At 37.6% G+C, this 26,423-nt stretch overlaps 1 protein-coding gene across 1 annotated transcript; it reads right to left on the reverse strand.

Annotated features, from left to right (window-relative positions):
- Positions 1 to 1,419: 1,419 nt before the first annotated feature.
- Positions 1,420 to 26,423, reverse strand: SCAND3 (SCAN domain containing 3). Its single transcript, XM_004387084.2, has 4 exons — positions 25,401 to 26,423; positions 8,875 to 9,022; positions 4,918 to 6,413; positions 1,420 to 3,623 (listed from the first exon to the last, which is right to left on the reverse strand). The coding sequence occupies exons 1-4, from the start codon at positions 25,818 to 25,820 to the stop codon at positions 1,707 to 1,709; spliced, it is 3,981 nt and encodes a 1,326-aa protein (XP_004387141.1). The 5' UTR covers positions 25,821 to 26,423; the 3' UTR covers positions 1,420 to 1,706.

The raw sequence follows: 26,423 nt of genomic DNA on the forward strand, positions 1-26,423 counted from the left end.
ACCTCTTTCAGAAACACTTCCTTCAGCTATTAAATAGCAAAAAGCATGTACACTAAGCCAATAAAACAAACAAGGAGAAGGGAAGGAAAGAAAGACTAATATTCCGAAGTGTGAAAAATGTAAAGTAATTCAATCTCCCAGTACTAAATCTTGCAGCAAAAATATGTAGGCACCTAATTCAATTATCTAAGGCTTCACACCAAAAATCTTGTTCAGAGTACTCTAATTCTGTTCTCAGATATCCAATACTTTAGAATTCTCAGAGGAAAAGTAATAGAATTTAGTTCTTTTTAGAAATATACTCTTAATGTCCCTCTCAGTTTGTTTTCTCCAAGACCACTTTAAGTATTTATAGAAGTAAATATGAAATCATCGTATATGTTGCTTTTTAAAATTAAAAATGGGAAAATGCAAATACTTTATGCAATCAGTAAAACAAATCGTAGATTAAATTTTGAAAATCCCTTAATTCTAAAAGATCAAATAGGAAAGAGGGCATGTAAACTGTGGTGGGAGGAAATAAACCACTGTTTTCCAGATCTATCCACCACAAGATTTTTGAAAACCTGTAAAATTTTATGAAAACAAACAATAAAATATAATCCAACTGAGGTTTCAGGACTGAATGTGAAAAATAGTTCATCCACTTTCAAAGGTTTTGGGGGTCCAATTCATTAAAAGTTTTCTTTTTTTAATCAAAAGGCTAAACTATTAGTGACATTTTGTATCACTAAATATATTTTCCTTCCTCAACTTTCAATGTTATCTTTCTTTGGAAAGAAGCACTTACTGGATGTTGCTTCCCTGTCTAGCAAAACTGTCATTTTCTTCAAGGATCCAGGCATGTTATACCCTAAAGAAAATGCCTTCTGCTAGTAGTCTGTTTTCAGTCATTCTAAGTAGTTACACAGGCATGAGACCAGATATGTGTGGCATTTTTTATGAATTACATCCAAACAATAACAAAGATTGAGGTACCAATAATATCTAATCTTGTCATACAGAATCTTAAAGGCAGTCAGCTTTAACAAGGTCTAAGAAACTTCACCTGACAAATTTTTCACTGTGGTCCTATCCCCCTACCTGAATGAATCCAGAATTTATCATTATAAATCCAAAGCCATAAAACCATTACAAGAAATGTGTTTCTCCCATCTCACCTAATTACACATGTCTAATCGTGCAACTACCAAACCAACTTAACATCCACTTCCAACCTAACGTTACAATGTGGTTCAGCTTAATAAGTTTAACATCTTATTGCTCCCCTCCCTTGCATTTGAATTCTAATTCCATTCCATGAATTCACTTCTCTTCACTGATCTAATCTGCCACTTCAAAGAAATTATACCCCATTCTGAAGTCATCCTACAATCTTAACCCCCTAATGAAATATAATAAAAAAGACATACAAAATACAAGACCAAATTTTTAATATTAGAATCAACAGATTTAAAATTATGTTTTAATAAATATAACAAATGTAACAGGGAAAAATAAAAAGAATTATAAAAACTTTACACATTCTTCATTGAAAGTGTACATATAGGCAATTTATATAAAGAATTGCTATTAATTATACTCATAACTTTTCATAGTTCCATTAATTTTAACTAAACAGAGAGTTAAAAGTGAAATAGCAAATTCCTCACAGTAAGTGTCTATATGCATATTTTGGATACTTTATATATCAATATTTAAAGTTTTTAATGTGACAAATGAGCTTGCTTTTTGCTTGTTAATTTGTCTAATCGCGGTTGAATTGATGACAGTGCTACTCGCAGGGGATAATGGATATTTAAACTGTTTCTGTGTTTTGTTTTAATAACACTTAAAGTCGAGAAACCAGTTTCACAGAGGTATGTTGAGGGGAACAGAAGAAGAGATTTTAAAGCAATCTCAGCAAGCTCAGGATACTCATTTTTAACTTTTATCCAGAATGAAGCAAGTGATGCTGTATTTTCAAAATTCATCTTCAATCCTTCATCAGTAGCCAGCTTCAACAACTTATTCTGTAGGGTTACAGTTAAATTTAGATTATTTTTTGATGAAAGAAATGGATTTTGGATCCATGAATTTCCTGTGCGTGGATCTTCTTTTGATGGAAAATAAAATTCAAAACATTCTAACAAATTTGTTAGATGTTCATTGACAACTTTTCGAAGATGTACAATGTCAAGATCATTACCTACTTCACTGATAATTGTTGTTAAATTATGGAACATGTCATAACAGTCTGTAGAAACTCTGTTTTTCCACATTTCTAACTTTTGTTTTTGTCCTTCAATTTTATCTGCCATTGAAAAGCATGTTGCATTCTTTCCTTGCATGGAAGCATTAAGATCATTAAAAATGCTGAAGATATCAGACAAGTAAGCAAGTCTGGCTGTCCAATTCACATCTTTAAAAAGTTGGGACCAAATTGGTTTCTTGCTTTGCAGAAACACTAAGAGTTCATTTCGTAATTCAAACATTCTTGACAAAACTTTCCCCCGTGATAACCACCGTATCTCAGCATGCAGTAACAGTTGCTTATGATCAGTTTCCATATTATCACATAATAAAGAGAATAACCTTGAATTTAACGCATTAGCCTTTACGTAATTCACAATTTTTACTATGTCGGTAAGTACACTGTTTAGTTCAGCTGATATTTTTTTCATAGCAAGACTTTCTTGATGAATGAAGCAGTGGGTTGTTTTACATTCTGGTGCAAGCTCCTTAATATGGGTAACTATCTCAGAATGTTTTCCTGTCATTGAAGCTGCACCGTCAGAACATACTCCTACACAAAACTTAAATTCCAAACCACATTTATTGACAATGTAGTTCTTCACAGCTTCATACAGTTCTGAGCTAGTTGTGTTTGTAGGCAAAGTGGCTGAAAAAAAGAATTCTTCCTTTATATCATTGTCATGTTCGAACCTCACATACACTAAAAGAATTACCATGTTAGCAATATCTCTGCATTCATCAAGTTGCAAAGAAAAGTACTTTGCTAGCTTTATTTGTTCTATGAGTTGGTCTTCCATATCATTAGCCAGTTCCTGAATACGTCGAGCTATGGTGTCATTGGAAAGTGGTACTTGAGCTACTTTTTTTGCTGCAGATTCACCCAACATTTCCAAGCAAACTTCTTTGATGCAGTCTTTCACTAATGTTTCGGCAATTGTGTACGGTGTTTTAGATTTAGCAACTGGAAGTGCTACTTTATAAGAAGCCCGCAAAGCACTAATGTTTATATGTGAAACATTGAACACCTGCTTTGGTTGGCTTTTTAATTCACTGCTTTTTCTTTCAAAGAATTCTTTTGGTTGTGAACTTATTTCTTTATGTTTTGAATATAAATGCCGCTTAAGTTTTGATGGTTTCATTGCTTCATTAGCCAGTATATCTCCACAAATAATACACTGTGGTTTCAGCACTTCACCATCAATTACTGCTATAAAACCAAACTCAATATACGAGGGATCATACTTCCGAGTAAAACTAGTATGCACTCTCTTGGTTTTCATTTCTTGAGAATGACTTCCATTGTTACCATTTCTTTTCCTACTACTGCTGTCTTCAGAAAAGGTGGGTCTCTTCTTGACAAAAAACTCCAGCGAAGCTTGTTTCGCCATCTGTAAATTAGGATTAAAAATAAATAGTACAAAATACATATTTTACTTCCCTCCTTTGGCTAATAAGATTAGTTACAAATTAAAAACTAGGCTTAATTAAAAACTTAAAAATGATTGTAAAATTAAATTATAAAAGTAAGTAAATGCCCACAATCCCTCAGACTTTTATATACTTTGGTTATAGCTGACAAACTAATTGTAAAATATCACACATTGTAATGTGATCCTACTGTGCATGTCTAGTGTTCCACTCTCACCACATACAACTCACCTTAAGAGTTCAACAACACCCAAACTGGCCTATACTTTGTTCAGCAAGATGAGTTCATTGATTATGGATATTGCAGCAATGTCAAATTGTTATAAATGTTTCTAGACACTCTCAGTTTTGATACTTATCTCATTATGGACTGGTAAAAACAATTTGCAGACCAGCACTAGTCTGCAGTTCACACTTTGAATAGCATTGGCCTAAATCATGTGTAACCTCCATATTTTAAAACTGTGACCTGAACACCCATTAGCTCTGCCTTATAAAGCCTACTGATTTAAAATCACTTTGGCCTTATCTCCTGCTCTCCATTTAAATCCCAAAACTGAACTCTTTCTCACCACAAGTCCAATTTTTACCTCCCACTCCCACCTGAATATGTCTTTACTTAATCCAAAATGCCCTTTCTTGGCTTACCTCCCCGCCTAAATTCATGCACAATTGAAACAAAACCAAAATCAAAAAAAACAAACCCGTTGCCATAGATTCCCACTCGTAGACACCCTACAGGATAGAGTAGACACCCTACAGGATAGAGCAGAACTGCCCCATAAGGTTTCCAAGGAGCAGCTGGTGGATTTGAGCCTATGACCTTTTGGTTAGCAGATGAGCTCTTAACCACTTTGCCACCAGGGCTCCAACTGAAGCAAAGGAACATTAAATTCATCTGTTCCCAAATTACTTTTTTGTGGAAACACAGAATCACATACCATTTATCCCTGGATCCTAGCTTTCTCATTACCCTAAGAGATGCCTTACACCAGAAAGGAGTAAAAGAGCTACTGTTCATTACCCCAGAACAATAAATAAGACAGCATTCAAGGTTATAGTTTCCAACTCGGAGAAAAGAAGGCATCCAAAATAATAGCCTTTCTTTGGAGGAAATATATTCACGGTGGTCATAATTGTGTTTTAGCATACCACGTCAAACTTGTACCAATAATTCTCACTCATAATGATCACAGTAAAGTGTAATGAGGCTCTTCTCCTGTTTTGATCTATAGCAGATATTCAAACTCTTACCCAATCTCCTACATTTCCTGTTGAAAACGGTGTCTCTGAAGGCTTTAGCATTTTGGATGGTTGAACAGCCAAACTTCTTTGAGTCTCATCATGTTTCCTTTTCATTGTAGTCGTCTTATAACAAAGACTACAAGTTATTCTGTGGCCATAGCCATGAGTCTCACTTTGAGAGGGCACTCCACAGTTTGTGTGGACATTTCCATCACATGATATACAACTATTAGCATCTGTGCATTCTTTTTCACAAACTACACAAGATAAAAATCTTGGTCTACTTTCAGGAGGGTTTTTTTCCGTCACCTTAGGAGTAATAAAAAGACTCTCTTCAATATCACTATTATCTGTTCCAGTCTCAATGTTTTCTTCATACTGGGGTCTTAGAGTATTTTCTAACTCTTTGTCAGCTTGTTCTAATCCATCTTCTGTGTTCAGGCTGGCAACAAGTTCTTCAGTTAACTGAGAATGTGACAGGCCCAGTTTTGCTTCAGGGCTAACTGTACCTTCACATGGAGTCTGTTGCATGTCTCTGTGATAGGGTTGATTTTGGATCATCTGAATGAACCACAAAAATTCAGCCCAGTGTGATGAGCTGTTAGCTTGCATCCAAGAGATAATCCTATTTTGGATATCCACATTAGTTTTCTCCATAGAATTTTGGCTTCGGCAGGTCCAAGGGTTCCCATGGACAATTTTCAACTCAGGCCAAATATTACTGAGTTCGCTAACAATCTGGCTTGAAAATTCCCTCCCATTGTCAGATTGTAAGACACTAGGTGCTCCAATAATTGTAAAAATATCTAAAAGGGCATGTGCAACTTCCTTGGGCCTTTCAGATTTTAATGACCTCAAAAAACTTAGCTTTTTACGGAGGTCTTGATAATGCATAATAAATTTATACTCTCCATCAGGATTCAACTGCATGTCTATAAGATCCACTTGGCATCTTGAGCTAACTTCCTTAATTGGCTGTGATGTTAAAATTTTCTTGGGTTTTGAATTTTTCTGTTGGCATGGTTTGCAGAGTGTCAGGTATAGCATGATAACTTCTTTTGTGATATTCTTATATTTCGCTTGTAATTCTTTTTCCATGCGGGTACGTCCTCCATGTCCAATACTGAGATGTGTATCATGTAGAATGTCAAATAAATCTTCACTGTGTAAATAATATCGTATTTTACCTGTTTCCCCATTTACAGCCTCAATCAGCTTCTCATTTCCTTGGACAAGGATCACATCAAATCTAGCCAAGCGACGGTAGTCAACTGATTCCTTTTTTGCCTTAGCTTTAGCCTCTTTCACTTCCCTTATCAGTTGACAGTACTTTGCTTTAGAAAATATCTTAGTGTTATTACTTTTGTTTTCCAGTAACACTGCTAAGCTTCTGAAGAACTTTTCCCTCATGTTTTGTGGATCAATTTCTGCTTCATTAGCATCTAAGTTACTGAGGTTATCATCACCCACACTTCGGGGCATCATGGAAAGCCATGAAAATGACCCTAAAATATAAAGGAAAAAATAAATGAGGATATTTGAGAATGTAATTTAAAATACAGATATTGCCCCAAAACCACTACAGCTTGGGGTGGAAGTGGGGGCTATGGATATGCAATTTTGGTTAGGGTGTCCAATCTTGGATGAATGAAGGGAGGGTGAGTAAAGAACTCTATCCAGAAACAAAAATTTCTGATACAGTAAAGCCAGGAAGTGGCTTTCCATAGCAGTATCTGGAGTCAGCCTTAAACTTTTATGTAAAATAGGAAGCAAATTAATGTTATTATTTTCTTTATTAACTGGATAAGAACTTTTTTTTTTTTTTTTTTTGCTAGAGGAGCCTGCAAAAAACACACCAAACCTGTTGCCATGGAGTTGAGTCTGACTCATAGTGACCCTATAGGACAGAGTAGAACTGCTCCCTATGGTTTCCAAGGAGCGGCTGGTAGATTCAAACTGCCAACCTTTTGTTTAGCAGCCTTATCACTGAACCACTGCACCACCAGGACTCCAGCAGCCTCAGCAACATGTTAATAGATTTTTTAAAAAGTCTCAGATTGCACCACATTTTCTGTTTCCGTCAGGTTAGTTGTTATATCAACATTTGAAGTTTAAGTCCCAATATAATATATTAGTTCTCTTTTGGGGCTCATGAAGCCACAGAGCCAACACAAATACCCACATTACTAATTTCAGTAAGGGAGGGGTAGCATAGGAGCCTGAACTAGTGAAAAATCTCTGATTTAATAAAGCATATTAAAAGAAATGTTTAGAATATTCATAATAACAGAAATACTTAGAATAATTCAAATTTTGCTTACTAAATCTTAAGAAAATCACTTTGATATAATAGAAAATAATAATTTTGAATTAGCACATCCCCTCCAGACAATCTTACAGCTGCTTATAAAAACTACTTTTTCTCAAGTTAACCCTACCAATTTACATCCCAAATACTGAATTAGTAATGTAAAAATTTATATCATTCTCAAATGTTCATAATTTCTGAAACTAGACTCAAATTAGTGATATGTTACTGTGTGTTTTGGCCTCACTTTAACTCTCAGCTGTTCCATTAAGACTTCCTTGATCATTTAATTTAAGCTCACACTGAGTTCACCTTTCCTGATAAACATAATCTATTCATAACACAAATTAGCACCGTAGCACTTTATCTTACTATTTTGTGTATAGATCTAACAAGATTATAAGTTTCTAAAGAAGCAGGAATCACTTATTTCCCCAGTATCTTTCATTACCTAACACTTTACTGTGTGCAAAGGTGTTCAATACAAATTTGTTGACTAACTTCATAATTGAAGATGACAATACTCACAGTAAGTGCTATCTCAAAATGCAAATGAAAAGACCATTATATCAATAGTATTTCTTTCTATACTGATTCATTTTGTGCAACACCTGTTTTAATCTATTTTCAGTGGATTATTTATCCTTCACTGATGTTTGTCATAATTGTAAACTCCTAGTGAGCACAGAATGTATCTGTGTAACTTCCTCAATTGCCTAGTACAGAGCAGCAAGGTGTGTAGAAAATGATTTTGAGAGTGATGAGATAAAATGGTTTGAATAAGGAATGATAGATAAAAGGAAAAGTGGTGGGAAGTAGCAATAAGGACTATGAGCAGAAAAGGAAGGTAAACAGGATGAATTTGGGGGAGGAAAGGAATGTAAAGGGAATGATAAGTGAGAACCAGGAGAATGTGAATTCCAGAAGTTAGTAGAACCAATATTAATAGATCTAGGATGAGCAGGGAGTAGGGAATTGCTAGGGGTATAAGAGGAAAAGAAAATTGTATCCATTACCATTATACCTTCTTTGGAAAAGAAAGCTACTCCAGAAGCAAGCCAGCCTGTGTGCTTGCCTCCACTACACAACATTATACTGGTTACAGACTTCAGAATGCTAATGAACAGACTTCAGAAATTCCACTTTCTTCAGTAGAATTTCTAATTTTTCAACAGTCATTACATGACAAAAACTGGGGGCAGAGGGATAGAAATGTAGCATATAGCTAGAGTGACAAGAGCTCAACATTTACATACAGAGGCATCTCTGATTTATCCACAGTACTTAACTCCGTTACAAAATAGCCATGGATAATCTTGTGTTCAACTATTTTTGACATTGTTCAACCAAAAAACCAAACACATTGCTGTTGAGTCGATTCCGACTCATAGCAACCCCGTGTGTTTCAGAGTAGAACGTGACTGCTTGTCACTGTAGGGTCACTATGAGTCACTGTAGGGTCACTATGAGTTGGAATTGACTTTTTGGCAATGGGTTTGGTTTTGGTTGTTTTAATATCATTACACTTCACTGGTTGACTTTTCCCTCAGCTATATGCAACAGAAGCTGAAATGAAATGAGGTTTGATAATTCGTCAATTACTAGATCATTCCCTCCCCCAATTTTCATCCTCTTTCCAGGGATTAAATTATCCTCACCATTATCCTGAAGTAGATATGGCTCTGGAGATTCACATTCCATTCTGTTCTCCATAGGATGGAGCTGGGTACCTAAGGACTTCTTTGCAATATCCAGAGGGGTCATTTCTTCCATAGGAACTTCCTGCCCATGTGTGCCTTGTGGAACCTGGGGACAAATAGGTACATTTGGGAATCAATATAAGTAATCACTTCACAAACCATAGCTAAACTTCAAAACCACAAAAAGTCCTGACTCCACTGAAATAGAAGGTAAGAAGAAAAAAAAAAAAACAAAACAGTCCTCACTGAATTCTGAAGAGGAGTGCAAGACAACATAAGAAGAGAAATGAGAAATGCTAGGACTAATAAAGCCAGAGACATACAACAGAAACTGTTTCCATCAGACAGGAGTTGATAAGCATCCCTGTGATTTCAGTCTGGGGCGGGGGGTGTGGGGGGAAAGCAGTAGAAATACACTAAAGGAATCTTTCCTAAATTGTAATAATTTAATATATATATAAGTTTCATATAAGTTTCAGTGTAAGCAGTTAAAAGTAAATATTTTGGGGGAAAATACAACTTATCTAAGAGAGGCAAGCAAGCAGTTAAACCAAGGGAGGAACTGGACAGCTGTTTTAGACCGACTGTGAAAAACATTAACACAGTGTGTTACGGATGAAAAAGCCAATCAAGTTGGTTAATTGTGTAAGGTAGGAAAGAAAACACTATCCTCTCCTTACACTAATCATCTAGTATATGGTTTATAATTAAATTTCCCAATTGTCCCCAAAATTTATTTTATGATTTGCTTGTTTTTTTAAGCCATGATCCAATTAGTGTTTATGCATTGTTTTTATTGTGTCTCCTTTTTTTTAAAATCTAAAATAGTTTCCTGCTTTTTTTTTTTTAATTAGATTTTGAAGAGTCAGAACCAGTTGTAATGTAGAATATCCCATATTATGAATTTGTCTGATTGTTTCTTCACAAATAGATTCTGGCCAAATATTTTTAGAAGAACGCTACATAGGAGATGTGTACTTATTGTGTCACATCACAGGGAACAGGATATCAGGTTATTTCATTGATGATAATGATAAATTTGATGATTTGGTTATGGTAGTGACCACCAAAACTATCCATTCTAAAAATACATTTTCCCACTATAATTAATAAATCAGCTATGCAGTAATAATTTGGGGCTATGTGAATATCACATTACCTAATAGTCTTTCCCCCAATAGTTTTGGCATTCATTGATAATCCTTGCCTGAATCAATTTTTACACTGGGTGTAGCAAAATGGTGACTTCCTACTTTTATAATTCCTTCTATATTAGCTAGCAATTTTCTGTAGAGCTTTCCATCCCTCCTCCTTTGTCTGTCTCTCTTTTTGAGTATCACTATAGACTTATTTTATAATCCATTCCATCCTTATTTACCTTGATGCTCAGACTGATGCACAAATTTGGCCCAGAAGGAGCCTCTTCAAGCTGGTTCCTGCATGTTTTCCATATGATTCTACTAGTTTTTAACACATTCATGTTTTCAGGAACAATAACACAAAGCCCACCTTGTATTTTCCCTATTCCAGCCCTGGTTCCAACTACTTTTTCCATGCAGCCCTGATTCCTTTTAGAGGATAATAAAAACCAAAAAACCAAACGCATTGCCATCAAGTCGATTCCAACTCAGAGTGACCATGTAGGACAGAGTAAACTGCCCCATAGGGCTTCCAAGGAGCACCTGGTGGATTTGAACTACCAACCCCTTGGTTAGCAGCCATAGCTCTTAACCACTACATCACTATAATAGTGTTTAATAACAAAGCTTTTGGCTCACTGTTAATGAGGTGTCGTTGCCTCTAGGCCCTTTCATGGATAGAACTGAGAAATATATTTTATAAAATATCATAAGTTCAATTCAATTTCAACACTGTAGGATTTTTCCTCACCTTTCCCCATTTCATGGATCTTTGGTGGCGTAATGGTTAAGAGTTCGGCTGCTAACCAAAAGGTGAACAGTTTGAATCCACCAGCTTCTCTTTGGAAGCCCTAGGGGGCAGTTCTACTCTGTCCTATAGGGTCACTGTAAGTCGGAATCACTATGAGTAGGAATCAACTCTATGGCAATGGGTTAGCCCCATTCCATATTTGTATCTCCCTTCTCTCACACTGAGGGAAAAAAAAAGTTCACAATAATATAAATACATTTACTTATTTGCTCTAACTTACAATAAACACAAAAAAGTTTCAGAATTACAACGCTAAATCTCTGTTGGAGAACACTTTCAACAACATACATACTAAGTGAAATTCAGTATATCTTTGCAGCTTTTTTTTTTTTTTTGTCCATAGGCAGTGTCTTAGTTATCTAGTGCTGCTATAACAGAAATACCACAAGTGGATGGCTTTAACAAAGAGAAATTTATTCTCTCATAGTCTAGAAGGCTAGAAGTCTGAACTCAGGGTGCCAGCTCCAGGGGAAGGCTTTCTCTCTCTGTTCGATCTGGAGGAAGGTCCTTGTCATCAATCTTCCCCTGGTCTAGGAGCTTCTCACTGCAGGGCTCCGGTTGAAAAGGACACAGTCTTCTCCTAGCACTGCTTTCTTGGTGGTATGAAGTCGCTCTGTCTCTCTGCTCCATTCTATTCTCTCTTTTATATCTCAGAAGAGATTGACTCAAAATACAGCCTAATCTTGTAGATTGAGTCCTGCCTCATTAACATCACTGCCTGTAATTCTGCTTCGTCAACATCATATGGGTAGGATTTAAGACACATAGGAAAATAATATCAGATGACAAGATGGTGGACAATCACAAATACTGGGAATTATGGCCTAGCCAAATTGACATATATTTTTGGGGGAGACAATTCAGTCTGTGACAGGTAGTATCCCACTAAGGCTATATAGTCAGAATACTGTATTCAGGTCGCCTGAAATGATTCTTTTCTCTGATTATGTTATTAATTGGATACACAGTCAAGTTCATTTGTTTCTATTTGTGTGTCTTTTTTAAAAATCCTTTTGAATTTAACGTTGTTTTTAAAATACTTAAAACATTTACTTGGGATCAAAAAATCAAAACTTATTTTCTCAGAGAAGTCTTGCTTATAACCATATGCCCTGAATCTTACTCTCACCTACTCCCGTAAGAAATTATTCTTGTTAGTTGATACTTTACCTTGTCTTTATTTTTGCAAAAGTAAGTAAAAATATCATATTTATACACACGTTTGTGTGTATATGTATATATACTTATATATGAGTGTGTGTATATATATACATATTGAATACAAAAATGTGTACATACACTTATTTCTTCTTTTTCATGTGTGTATATATAAAATAACATAAGGATTGTGAGGATGTCGCAGGACCGAGCAGTGTTTCGTTCTGTTTTACATAGGTTCGCTATGAGACGGAACTGACTTAACGGCACCTAACAGCAACAATACATAATAACGGAGCCCCAGTGGTGCGATGAAAGCCTTGGTAGCGTAGTGGTTAAGAGCTACGGAGGTTGGCAGCTCGAATCCACGAGGCGCTCCTTGGGGTAGTCCTACCCTGTCCTGTAAGGTCACCATGAGTAGGAAGCGACTCTACCCCAAAGGTTTTTTTTTTTTTTTTTTTTTAAATATACCAATTTTTTTTTTTTTTTTTTTTTTTTTAAGTGGTGCAGTGGGCCCTGGTGGTGCAGTAGTTCAAGCGATTGAAAGGTCGGTGATTCGGAACCACCAGTGGCTCCTCAGAAGACAGTTGGTAGAAATTTACAGTCTTGGAAACCCTATGAGGTCACTATGAGTTGGAACCGGCTTGATGGCAGTGGGTGGGTATATATAAAATAATATGTGAAAATAAATCAGGAATGCCTTGTATGTAAATATACAAAATATGTATATAGTAGTTCCTTTCTTTCTTTAATCTGGAAATAATTTCATACCAGTTCGTGGAGCTCCTCCTCATTCTTTTTTGTGTTTGGGTAGTACTGCCTTATATTGATGCACCATAGTTTATTCAACCACTTTTCTACAGATGGGCCTTTAGGTTGTTTATAGTATTTGCTGTTACAAGTAATGCTATATTGAAAAACTACGTCTGTGTTATTTCTTATTTATACACATGTATTTTCAAAGTAAATTCCCAGAAGTGGTATTGTTGAGTCAAAAAGTAAACACATAAAGAGCTTTGTTGAATGATGCCCAAAATACTCTGTAGGAGTCGTACCATTTTGTTCTCCCACCAGCAGTGTAACAGAGGACCTGTTTTCCCACAGTCAGGCCAACAGACTGTTTTCAAGCTTTTGAATTTTTGCCAATCTTGTAGGTGACAAATGGGACTTCAGTGTTGTTTTAATTTGCTCTTATGATTGACATTGAGTACTTTTTCATATATTTAAAAGCCATCTGTTTATATTTCTGAAAACTGCTCATGTCTCTTAAGCGTTTTAACTGCATTTCTGTTAAGGAGATTAGATTTTATCCATGATAGATTTTGCAAATATTTTAATCGACATTATTTTAACTCTACTTGTGGATTCTCCCCCCCATTTTTTAATCTAGAAAAATTTATTATTATCTTGACATTACTTCTAAATTTTGAGTAATGATTAGAAAGACTTGCCTCACACTCAGATTTTAAAAGAAGTCATTTATGCTTTCTCCTAGTACCTGTATGGTTAAAATTTTATGTATTGATCTCTGACACATTTGAAGTTTATTCTGGTATATGGAATAAGGTATGAATCTAATTTATTTCTTTTCAAAATGGCTATCCTTTGTTCCCAACACCTTTTATTTTATTTAAAAGTCCATCTTTGCACTCAGTGGTTTGAGATGGCACATTTAGTATACTAAATTTCCATATGTTCTTAGGTCTGCTTTTGTACTTTCTGTTTCACCAATTCATCTATTCATGTGCCAGTAGCACAGTTTTACTTTAAAAGATTTTATGATACGTTAATATCTAGTAGGGCTATCCCCTCTTCTTTACTCTTAAAAGTTTTTCCTAGCTATTCTTTCATGTTTATTTTCACATAGAAATAAAATTTGTGTGTTTTAACCCTTTTCTTCTCATAACTAAGAAATGAGGTTTGTTTTTCCTGAAACAGTGGGAAGAAATTAATTTTCTGTTACCTTCAGTTTTGGGTTCTAAGCAGCACAGATATCTGCTTCAGCTATGGATCAAACTATAATATAGCAACACCTCATTAAGTTATTACCTAATACAGTAATTCCCTTAGAATTAATTTCAATGGACAATAGCTAGTTTGCTGTGTTCTTCAGCTTCCTTGTGTTCTGCTTACTTACTTTTTATGGTAGCTATCAACGGCAGGTGATTTCTCCTAGACCCTTATTTTACAAAAGATATGGTTAAATAAGGGAGAGGGAAAAGAGAGGGCAACAATGGTCACAAATAAGCTTACATGGCAGCAACACTCAAAATAATTTATTACAGCTGACTTTGAAAGGTTGTTGGTATTGATGTTAGGTGCCAACCAGTTGGTTCTGACTCATAGTAACTCTATGTACAACAGAACGAAACACTTCCTGGTCCTGTGCCATCCTCACAATCATTGCTGTTTGAGCCCATTGTTGCAGCTACTGTGTCAATTCATATTGTCGAGGGGCTTCCTCTTTTTCGCTGACCCTCTACTCTACCAAGCATGATGTCCTTCTCCAGGGACCAGTCCCTCCTAGAAATATGTCCAAGGTAACTGAGAGGAAGTCTCGCAATCCTCGCTTCTAAGGAACATTCTGACTGTACTTCTTCCAAGACAGATTTGTTTGTTCCTCTGGAAGCCCATGGTATATTCAATATTCTTCATCAAAACCATAATTCAAATATATCAATTCTTCGGTCTTCCTTATTCATTGTCCAGCTTTCGCACGCATATGAGGCAATTGAAAATACCATGGCTTGGGTCAGGTGCACCTTAGTCTTCAAAGTGACATCTTTGCTTTTTAACACTTTAAAGAGGTCTTTTGCAGCAGACTTTGAAAGGTGCTGTTATTTAAATATTCAACATTATCTTTCTATTTTAAATAAAAATCACTTGAAATAGATAGAACTTGAACTGAGACCAGATAATTAATAAGTAAGAGAATGCTTAAAATAAATCACTGCATTTAATATAAAAGTATGTTTACTTCCAAAGTTTCCACATGGCACTGTTTATTACACTGGTGTTCGATTAGGTTCCACTTTTTTGAGAAACCAGAAGAACCAATTTAAATCTCTAGTGTATTCCCTCTTTAAGCATTTGTGTAGGTCAACTTACTAAATCTTTCTAAATTATGGGTCTGTAAATTTGGTTAACTCACCATCCAATATGCATGTTTTTCTGGGCTGAGTCTATTATAGTCTAATATCTGATTGTGCCAAGCTGGGAAATGACAGTCAGTGTACAATAGGAGAATCTTGTAAAAACTCAGGAAGGTGGCTATTGTGGGTTGAACTGTGTCTTCCAAAAACTAATATTGAAGTCCCAAGCCCCAGTATCTGGAATGTGACCTTATTTGGAAATAGGGTCATTGCAGATGTAATCAAGTTAAGATGGGTCAAACTGCTGCCCTTATAAGAAGTGGAGAAGAGACATAGACATGGAGAGGCCATGTGAAGATGAAGACAGAGATTGAAGTGATGCAGCTGTAAACCAAGGAATGCTACAGATTGCCAGCAACTGAGAGTCAAGGAAAGATTCTCCCCTAGAGCCTTCAGAGAGAGAGCACCACCTTGCCAAAACCTTGATTTCAGACTTTTGGCCTCCAGGACTGACATTTCAAGTCAGCCAGTCTGTGGTCATTTGTTATGGCGACCCTAGGAAATTAATACAGTAGCTAACAGCCCGCCATTTAGCAGTTTGTTGGCAAAAACCCTGAGTAGCATCTGGCATCTCCTTCAGTGTCACACTGAATTTGTTATCAACTTACTATAACTTTTCCCACTGTAATAGCATGTCTATTGATAAGTTTTCCTGATGAAGGCTAAAGCATTAATGCCATTAACAACAATAAAAAGTGTGTTACAGTATATTATACTACTCTAGGAGAGACTTCATTGAGTTAAAAAGTCCCTGGGTGAATACAAATGGTTGAGTACTCAGCTGCTAACCAAAAGGTTGGAGGTTTGAGTCTACCCAGAGGCACCTGGAAAGAAAGTCCTAGTGATCTACTTCTAAAAAATCAGCCACTGAAAACCCTATAGAGCACAGTTCTACTCTAACACATATGGGGTCACTATGAGTCAGAATCAACTCGATGACAACTGTTGGTTATTGACTTAAAAACCTTCTACTTATTTCTACATATTTGTTGGTCAATTAAGCAACAGGTAATCTGGGATGTGAGAACATGTTACATAGGAGCCATTCTGAATCTCCACTATTATGAAGTCTAGTGGTCACTTAGTGAAAATAAGTATTCAGCGGCCAATAATCTCCTAAAGCTGCCTTAAGATAATAGTGCCTTTAGGATTAATCACATCTTTTTAGTTAATTCTAATACTATAAACAAGAGTGAGAGCTCCTCAAAAAAAAGCTGTTATGTCCGTGAGAACAGAAATTTTTATTTATATTTACTTAGTATGCAGTGAAAAGAACACAAATAACAGAGTTGGACTCTTTAATTGGAAGCTTTAAGTACTGCACCTCTGGGTCTACCTCTCTGAGTGTGCCACTTAAAGTGGGACTGGTTTGGCCACTTCATATTCCTGCCAAGCTTGCTCTCTTGCAAAAAAGCCTTGTGGAAGCCACACTGCACTCAAGCCAATGACCTCAATAGTTTGCCTTGCCAAATGCTGTTGAGGACAAGCAAAGAAAAATAATTTGGTCTACCACTATGTAAGACCCTAGCATGGAAAACTAGTCAACCCATGCGGTACCATATACATTACTTCCCTACGCTCTAGGTCTAACTTGTAAAATCCAAATGTGAACTCAGTTTGTCCTCTGGTGGGCATTTATGAACATGGTTAATTCTGAAAATTTCCCTCACCAGGTCTTGGCTTTATAGAAATAACTTTTTACTCACATGTAGTATGAATCTGAGTATGCATGTATTCAAGAACCCTAGCCTATCATGCAGGAGACATCACAATAGGATGAGTCTTTTTTCTTAATTTTTTATTGAAGTATTATAAACTTAGTGTCTTAGTTATCTAGTGCTGCTATAACAGAAATAACGCAAGTGGATGGCTATAACAAACAGAAATTTATTCTAAAAACAGTTTAGGAGACTAGAAGTCTAAATTCAAGGTGCCAGCTCCAAGGGAAGGCTTTCTCTCTCCCTCTGCTCTGGGGGAACGTCCTTGTCATCAATCTTCCCCAGACAAAGAGCCTCTCAGTGCAGGGACGTCAGGTCCAAAGGACGTGCTATTCTCCTGGCTCTTGTTTCCTACTGGTAGGAGGTCCCCTAAGTCTCTCTGCTCACTTCTCTCTTTTATATCTCAAAAGAGATTGGTTCAAGATAAAGCCTAATCTTGTAGATTGAGTCCTGCCTCATTAACATAACTACCTCTAATCCTCCATCATTAACATCATAGAGGTAGGACTTACAACACACAGGAAAATCACATTAGATGACAAAATGGTGGACAACCACACAATACTGGGAATCATGGCCTAGCCAAATTGACACGTATTTTTGGGGGACACAATTTAATCCATGACACTTAGGAAAAAGTGCATAACTCATAAGTTGAGAGCTCAGTAACTTATCACAAAGTGAACCAGGTCAAGAAATAGAATTTTATCAGCATTTCATAAGGTTACCTTGTGACTCACCCTCTTCCCCAAAGTAACCACTACTCTACAAGGAAAGAACTTGAACTGAGACCAATTGATAGATTCATTTTGCTTTTTGAACTTTGTATAAACAGAATCATACAATATGTATTCACTTTTTCTGGCTTCTTCTCCTTAACATTATGCTTGTGAGCTTCATCTACATTGTTGAATGTAGCAGTAGTTCATTCATGTTCATTGTTGTATAGTATTCAATTGTATAAGTATACCACAATATATTTATCCATTGCACTCTTAAAGTGCATTTGAGTTGTTTCAAGTTTTCTGCAATTATAAATAATGCTGCTATGAATATTCCCTTACACATCTTTGGGTGTGTTTCTGTTAGGTATATACATGGTAATACATTTGCAGGATCATGATTATATATGGTAGGTGTTTCCAAAGTAGTCATAACAATTTACTCCTTCCAGTAGCACATAAGAGTTCCAGTAACTTGACATCCTCACCAAAATTTGGTCATATCAGCACTTATAATTTTATCCATTCTGGCTGGAATAAAATGGTACCATATTGTTTTAATTTTTCTGATCACTAATAAAATTGAGAATTGTTTTATAATTTTATTGGCCAATTGGTCATCCTTCTTTTGTAAAGTGAGTGTTCAAGTCTTTTGTTGATTTTTCTTTTGGGGTGTCTGTCTTTTTTCTTATTATAGTACTTCATCTATTCAGAAATGAGCTTTTTGTATGTACTTTGTTTTGATCTGGCATAGGGAAAATAAAATCAGTCTGGAAGACTGTATTGTCTGAGAGTAACGATGCTTTCAATGATATCTGGGCTGATGTCAGATTTTCAATGCCCAGCAGTGACAAATTAAGCAATAGAAAACAATTACTATGACAAATTAAAACAAGCCAAGCCTGTAAAATGGGGCGGGGGGGAGCTTTATGTCCATAATGATACTACCAAAGGCGAAGTTACCGTGAAATGAGTACAAAAGGCAATTATAAATCACATATACCACATTTTGCAAATAGTGCGCCCACGTAAATAACACGAACACAAATATGCGAGGAAAAAAAAGAAATGATAAGTTCTCGCATACCACCAATGCATATACTGCACATGCCTAGTGACATTTCCACAAGTGAATTTTGGCCTTATTCACCCTCATTCAAAGGTCCGAAAATGTTACTTTTGATCATATTTGTATAATAAAGTTTTAAGCCATGGTCAAGAAGTCATGGATTGAGTTTGGTAGTACCCCCTGGTAATCAGAAAACAACTGAAACTGTGTGTTTACTCTGGGGGCAGTTTGATGCCAGGGCCTCACAGCGGTGGAGTTCCTTGCAGTAGATCGTCTCCCAGGTAAATCGCACCTAGTTGGTCGCGCCTAGTCTAGGGGAAGGCTCTGCACAGGCTGGTCTCCCGGCGAGCGGAGGCCATTGTCCTCTCGCGCCCAGGTCCCTCAGTGCTGGCCCCAAGTGAAGCCAGGTAGTAGGACCGTGTGGTGTGTGGTGCGTGCTCGCACTGCCCCGACAGCCAGTCACATCGGGTCGTCCAAGCGAGGGACGCTCGACGCCTGGGCAGGCCGCTGCTCCTGGGCCTCTCACGCCCACCCGGCATCCGCGCGGCGCGGCCGCGAGATTCAAAGCGCCCCAGCGCCACAGGGGGCCTGCCAGAGGGCGAGTCGGGAAGCGGTGCTGGCCTGGACTGCTCCAGTGGCCTCTCTGGCCCGGATGCGCAGACTCGTGCACCTCCTGGGCTGGGGCCAGCCTCCCTGGCGACGGCTGCTTCTGGAGCGGAAAAAGTGATTTCTTCCTGCACTGGAAAAAACGGTTTGCCAAGCAGGGAAGGTATCCTGCCGGGGGAGGGGTTGCTTTAGAAACTCGAGGGTACGCTGGTAAGAGTTTGATGCTGGGAACCAAACCTCCAGGTCAACAAGCATCAAGATGAAGACTTAACATTAAATCCGTCGGACAAAAAAAAAAAAAAATATCGGTATAGTGTGCTTATGAAAATAACACGCGAGGGTGTTGGGCGGTATGCAAAAATCATATAACACGCTAGTTATTTGTGTAAAAATATGGTAAGTTCTTCATGTCTTAATAATATTATTTATTGATCAATCCAAATGATAAGGGTCTTGCATCCAAGTTGTGACACAATCCAAATTACCATAAAATACAGTTTATCTGCATGTCCTAATTTATTTAAGCTGCTTGGCTAAAGTTTATCAATTCCCCATCTGTGTATGTTGAAAAGAAAGCTAGGTTAAATAATCAAGGTTTATCCTATAATTGACAATAAAATACGGTCTCAGCTAGTAAAATGCTCTGCTTTAAAATACAGATCAGAAATAATTTTACATTCATCAGCAATATTCATGAAGAGAAATTACTGTTTCTAGTATTGTCATCCTAGTCACCCAAAATTCATTAAGTAAAGAAGTTTCTGAAATGAGTTTAGTGTGCACAGTGAATAGTATTAAAAACCTAAGACACTGTAGAGAAAACTTCCCTGGCCCACCTAAAAAATACTAAGCTGTGACTATTTTAAGTTGAAAGACAACAGCACTGTTGATTTTTTTCTCCCCTCAATTCTATACACTAGTGAATTGGTGGAGAACAAACACTGTCAGAACTGTGAGCTCTAATAATGCAGATTCTCCAGGCAGAAGAAGATCTTCAAATTGTTGAAGGATTTATAAGGTGTCAGAACTTGCTCTGCTGTGTGGCTGGAAAAGGTCCAGGGAAACTGAACCCAAAATTGCACATAAGCCAGAATATTTCAAAAGGGAATACTCAATGACATATGAAGAAATGAATAACATCATGGTAGGATTTAAGGAAAACCTAATTTATGTGTCCTGCTCCCTTTCCCCAAACTGAACACCATGTTATAAATTTACTCCCTCAGACTGTGGGAAGTATATGAGAAATCAAACAAATTTTCTTTTGACAAAATTTATAAAATGGTTAAGCCAGTTCCCTTTGGTAAAAATATTGCCTCTCTAATCTTTAGAATGAGATACCTTATGCAGACTGCTTTGTATTATTATAATAGCATATGTTTCAGTTTGCCCAAATCTTTCTGTAACTGGGGAAAAGCAGGGTCCTGGAGTGAGAGATGTAAAATTTTCTGGGACAGAGTATAACCTGTTGTTTATATTAAGCAATCACATCAATCCTGTGAAGGTGTAAGTATCCCCAGCCCTTAGAGCAACTAAGACATGAAATACAGATCATGGCTCATTGTGATGCATTCCCCACTGTCACCCCCACCTTACCCCCCACATTCACACACATACACCTAGCCTGTTGATTCCTCTACTTTTCCACCAGAGGGACTGATTCAAGGTAGGTAGGCCCGGTCTTGGAAGGAATAGGATGAACTCCACTTCTGCCCGTTCCATAGAAGTTTGAAGGGTGTTTTGGGATGGCAATAACAAATTTCAAAAATGAAATTACTTCAATTGGTTATGACAGTCATTTGTCTTTCACTATATAATCCCTGAGTTTGATAAAAACAAATTACTATTAGGGACTTTTGGATGTAAACTGATGGAATAAATATGGGTGTCTACATTAGAAATGCATATACTTTCCAATAACAGTATGTTAGAACTCTTAACTTATAATGGCTTAAACAAATAGGGGTTCATCCTTGCCACATAACAAGAAGTCCAGAGGAAGGAAGTTGCTGGCATTGGCTCACTTACCTAACAGTTTTGTCAGGGACCCTAGCTTTGTTTGTATTTCTGCTCTGCCATTGTTCATATATTGATATTTACCCTCATGCTTATCATCACTTCCTGTTCATAAGAGGGCTACCACAGCTCCAGGTATCACATTCATATTCAAGAGAGGAAGTGGGAAAAGATGGAAGCAAATAACGTCTGTCCCATTTTACCAAAAAAGTAAAAAGCTTCCCCAGAAACCCCAGAAAAATATGCTTATTTCTCCCTGGCCAAAACTATCCTGCATGGCCAACTCTAGTGCAAGGAAGGCTGGAAAAGTATTTAGTTAGGTAGATTGCCAACATGAATAAAACTAATGTTATATTAGGAAGAAGGAGAGAATAGAAATTGGGTTGGCAGCTAAAAGTGTCTGCCACAAAAGTATTCCCCTTTTCTCAGAAATCATACAAAAACAAGAAAAATGAGAAAAATTTATGAAAACTAGATGTTCATTAAGACTAGAAGATTTCTACAAGCCTGAGCCTTATGAAAAACTATAAAATGTGATCAGGGTATAACTCTGGCATTACCCAGGGAATTTCATCAAAGCCAAGTCCTACCAGTGGCTGCACTTTAAAAACAAAGCTTGAAGAGGAAATTCTAAAGTAACAGGCACATCTCAAGGGGGGAAAAAAAATACTATTTATTTGAAACAAAGGGAAAAGATGTGCTGGACAGAGGTGAGAGATTGCCTGTACAGGCATCTGTGACGTAATATGTGAACTCACGAAAAACCACACTTTCTGCAAAACTGCAATAAAAAAAAATAAATAAGGTTTATGGGGAAAACAGCTTTAAAGGGCAGATTATTTAAAACCTACACAACTTTGTCACCAGGGTACTAATAAAGCTCTAACAATTCTAGTAAAACTACAATGGTTAAAAAAACTTATTAAACCTGCAATAAATAAATATTACAGTAAGTATAGGATTTTACCTTAGAAAGGTGATGGTATATGGTTGGAAAGAGATGTAAGGAAAGGGTGAGGCAAGGGCAGAGTGACATCATCATTACAAATTCAGGTGGAGGTGCATTTGCATGCTTTCCAAGAAATGTAGTGATGGTTCTGGCTCATCATCTTGTATTTGTTTCCTTGACAATGGCTTATAAAAAGATATGCAGTTTTTGCTGTTTTAACATTTTCCTTCTTTCATAAAGAAGCCGCTTATATGGCTCCAAATAGGATCTTATGCCATAAAGTGCAATCCTGCTGCATTCTGCATTGTAGTCATTATCTTCTATCCACTGCAACTGCTTTCCTGTCAGATTTACAGCAGAAGGTAGCTGAGAAGTGAAAAGCTCTTGTGGGGCAGCTTGCTAAACTTCATCATCCTCTTCTTCCACATCTTCCATTTATGCCTCAGCAACTAGCGCTTGTACCTCTTGTGTACAAAGATTCTCTGCATGGTCTTGCAGCAGTTCCTCAATATCCTCACTCCCAACTTCAAATCCAACCTCCTCTGCAACAGCAACACAACTAGCTTTGATTTTGGGGAGCTCTTCAGAAGGTTCAAAGCCTTTACAATCGAACTAAATCAGGGAGAATTTTATGCCACACCCCATGCAAATAGGCTTCTGTAACATCATTCCAGACCTCTACAATAATATCAATTGCAAGTTTCATGTTGAATCGATCCCGGAATTCAAATACTGTTTGGGCATTGTCATTCCCTGTAGCTACAATCAACATCTTGAATGTTTGCCTTAAATAATAAGCTTTAATGGCTGCAATCACACCCTAATCAAGGGACTGGAGTAAAGAAGTTGTATTAGGAGGTAATAAAAAGACTTTGATATTTAAAGAAAGCTCAGCAACTGTTGGAGGATGGCTTGGTGTATTGCTGAGAATTGTAAGAATTAAAAAAAATAAACTTTTCCTCTTACGATATTTTTATAAAATACCTACAAAAACATCACCACCTAGAATATCAGTAAAGATCTGCCCTGCCATCCAGCCTCTCTTGCTACATCTATAGTAGACACCAAGGCTAGTCTTTACAGTTCCTTTTAAAGCTTGTGGGTTGACACAGTGGTAAATCACAACGGGCTTTGGCTTTAAATCTTTGCTGGCATTTGCACCCAGTATCACAGTCAGTTGATCCCTTGTAGCCTTAAACACTAGAGCTTGTGCTTCCTCCTTAGAAACAGAGGCCCTTGAGGGCATTTGCTTCCAATAGAGACTGGTTTCATCAAAATTAAAAATCTGATCCAGCTTATAGTCTTCTTCATCAATCAAATTTCTTAACACTGGAGGAAATGTCTTCACAGTTTCTTCCTCTGCACTCACAGCCTCACCAGAGAGCTCAACATTGTGGAAAGCGTAGCAGTTCGTGAGGCCACTAAACCAGCCACTACTACTTCTGTAGGATTGTCAGGTTTTTTCTTATAGTCTTCATATATTACTAAGGCTTTCTCTTTAATTTTGAGAAAAGTTGCCTTTTGAGAAAGGTTGCCCCTGACTGCTTCTTTGTTTGGTATTCAGTCCATACACCAAGCAAACATTCCATTTCTTCCATTTCCTTATGCCTTGTTCTAACAGACTTTGTAGCACTGGAGTTGTTCCAGCTAGGTAACTTTATCTTCCCAGCATTGTCTCTAATTGAGCATAACATTGACTTCTTTATGCCAGTTGCACAACCAATGTCACAAAGTTCTTTCAAAATGTTCTATAATTTCAAGCTTTTCTTCAATTGTTAAAGCTTTTCTTCTTTTATGCTCACTAGCAGAAATTTTATCACCAGCATGCTTCTGTGGCGCTTGCAAACCCCTTTGCTTGCTCACTTTCTGGAATACAAAAAAGTTTAGCAAAAAGTGCACAAAGATGGGCAGGAACCATACAAATAAACACTTCCAAGACAGAACTTGTAGCCAAACTGAGCCAAGAGAAAGGATGTGGGGATGAATGGGAATTACGTGCAGTACAGTATGTCACCACAACCTGCTGCATTTGGCTATAATCATGTACTTTGCATTCAGCTGTTCTTAATTGACTCAAAATCAACTTGCTGGGAAAACTCATAGGAGCCAGCACAATTTCAGCATTATACTGACTCACTTCCCTTTTCACCAACATAAGATTAGAAACTTTGCATTCCAGAAACATGGGTTTTAGCAGACCAAACTATATACATGCAACATTCATATTCCAAAAAAATTTCAGGTAAATGCATGGAGAATATCATTATAGAAATGTAAGAGTATTTGGCAATATCCATAATGTTCTAAAATTACTGTCATAGAAAACAACTATACTCTTAAAAATAACCTCTAATATAATGGTAAAAAAACAATACTGGGCTGAATACACCTCAGATACCAATGACTTTAGGTAATGAAAAGCACCTAGGAAATCATGCAATTAATTTCATTATACAGATGAAGACATTAAAGCCAGAAGAAGGTGTGACATGCCTAACGTTATGCAGCTAATTAGCGGCAGAGCCTATCATATAACCCAGATCTTATGATTCACCTTTCCTGGTACTGCCACTAAATTAGGCTACTTCTCTGTCTCTCCTAGAAGATATTATATGAAGCCCTGGTGGTGCAGTGGTTAAGAGCTCTGTGGCTAACAAAAAGGTTGGCAGTTCAAATCCACCAGCTGCTCCTTGGAAACCCTGTGGGGCAGTTCTACTCTGTCAACTATGAGTCAGAATCCACTCGACTGCAATGAGTAGAAGATATTATGCTGATTTATTTTCATATATGGTAAAAATAGTGGGCATCATAAAAAGAGAGAGCTACACAAGACATTAGTGATTTTTTTTTTTTACAATTTCACCTAATATATTTAATATCACAGTCACTAAGTATCTTTTACACTGATAAGCAATAGATCAGAGATTCCCATTTGGTTAAATCATCTACTTATTTGGATCAACTATCATTACACAAAGACTATTATTCTATAAGCATGAATCTATTCTTATACATCAGTGCTCAAATAAGAAATAATGTCCCAAACCAGAGTTTGCAGCCACCAGTATGAAGTTAATCGCATTTACTTTACCCTGGATATCCATGCACCCAAATTCTCCACAGATGACACCTCCAATTTCTCACCTGCTGTCTGGGTTCATCAAGCTCCCTCTCCAAATCTTCCAACAAAGTCACCACCTCCTCTCCGCTCTCAGGATTATGCTCCCGCACCCAAGCCTGGAGCTCCTCAGGCAGGATGGTCAGAAACTGCTCCAGTACTAACAATTCCAGGATCTGTTCTTTGGTATGCATCTCTGGGCTCAGCCACTGACAGCAAAGTTTCCGGAGTTGACTAAGGGCCTCCCTGGGTCCAGGTGTCTCCTGATAGCAGAACTGCCTGAAGCGCTGACGAGAGAATTCCCTGATATGAGACAAATTCCTCTGTAGGCAGGATCCCTGATCCCAAATATGGTCTTCTTCCTTAACTGTTACTTGGATAATCTTCCCTTGTTCCTCTGAAGCCTGGCCACTCAAGGCAGGAAGGGCACCATAGGCTGTCGCCATCCCGAGCTTAGCTCAAAGGAAGGTTCCCTCCAGTTGGGATCTAGGCAAATGGATGATTTTACTTGAGTTTTACCCTCCTTGGTCAGGAAAGTTTTCGCTATAAGAAAAACACTACTAACACTGAAAAATTACAGACGCAGTGAAAAAGGACTTGTTTCCGTCCCAACATAGGGTTGTTACAAAAGCAATTCAACGAAGTGAAGTCATCCTCTGACAAGAAGACCGGAAAGAGGGAGCACACAACTAACCACTCACTAAAGCTGCAGGGTCACAAATTGCGCAGCAGGTAAACTGGAAGACAGAAAACTGAGGTTACCAAAAACACGTTGGCCCTAAATACGGACTGGGTATACGAGCTCGGGCAAGGAAACGAGAGAGAGAGAGGGTAGCTCCGAAGGCCGCAGCTCCCAGAAGCCTGGGGCCAGGGCGACGAAAACCGAAAGGGGCTCCTCCCACACCACGAGCTGTCTGCAGAGGAGGTCAGGTTGTCGCCGCACACATGCCCCCTTCCCTCGGCCGCAGCTTCCACCTCTGGGTGCACACTCTCTCGAGTCAAGCCCGAAATACGAGCCGAGAACAATACTCCCAGGAAGAGTGGCCTGC

The sequence above is a fragment of the Trichechus manatus genome, unplaced genomic scaffold, assembly GCF_000243295.1.
Source record: "Trichechus manatus latirostris isolate Lorelei unplaced genomic scaffold, TriManLat1.0 scaffold00180, whole genome shotgun sequence".
NCBI lineage: Eukaryota > Metazoa > Chordata > Mammalia > Sirenia > Trichechidae > Trichechus > Trichechus manatus.

Bases quoted from the DNA above. Each gene is read 5' to 3' on its own strand.
- SCAND3 (XM_004387084.2), bottom strand. From the start codon at position 25,820: ATGGCGACAGCCTATGGTGCCCTTCCTGCCTTGAGTGGCCAGGCTTCA. The intron at 6,414-8,874 runs GTGAGGATAATT...TTTATATTTTAG, and splicing joins ATATCTACTTCAGGATAATG to GGTCATTTTCATGGCTTTCC. The intron at 3,624-4,917 runs GTAAGAGTTTGA...CCTAATTTACAG, and splicing joins CAGGAAATGTAGGAGATTGG to ATGGCGAAACAAGCTTCGCT.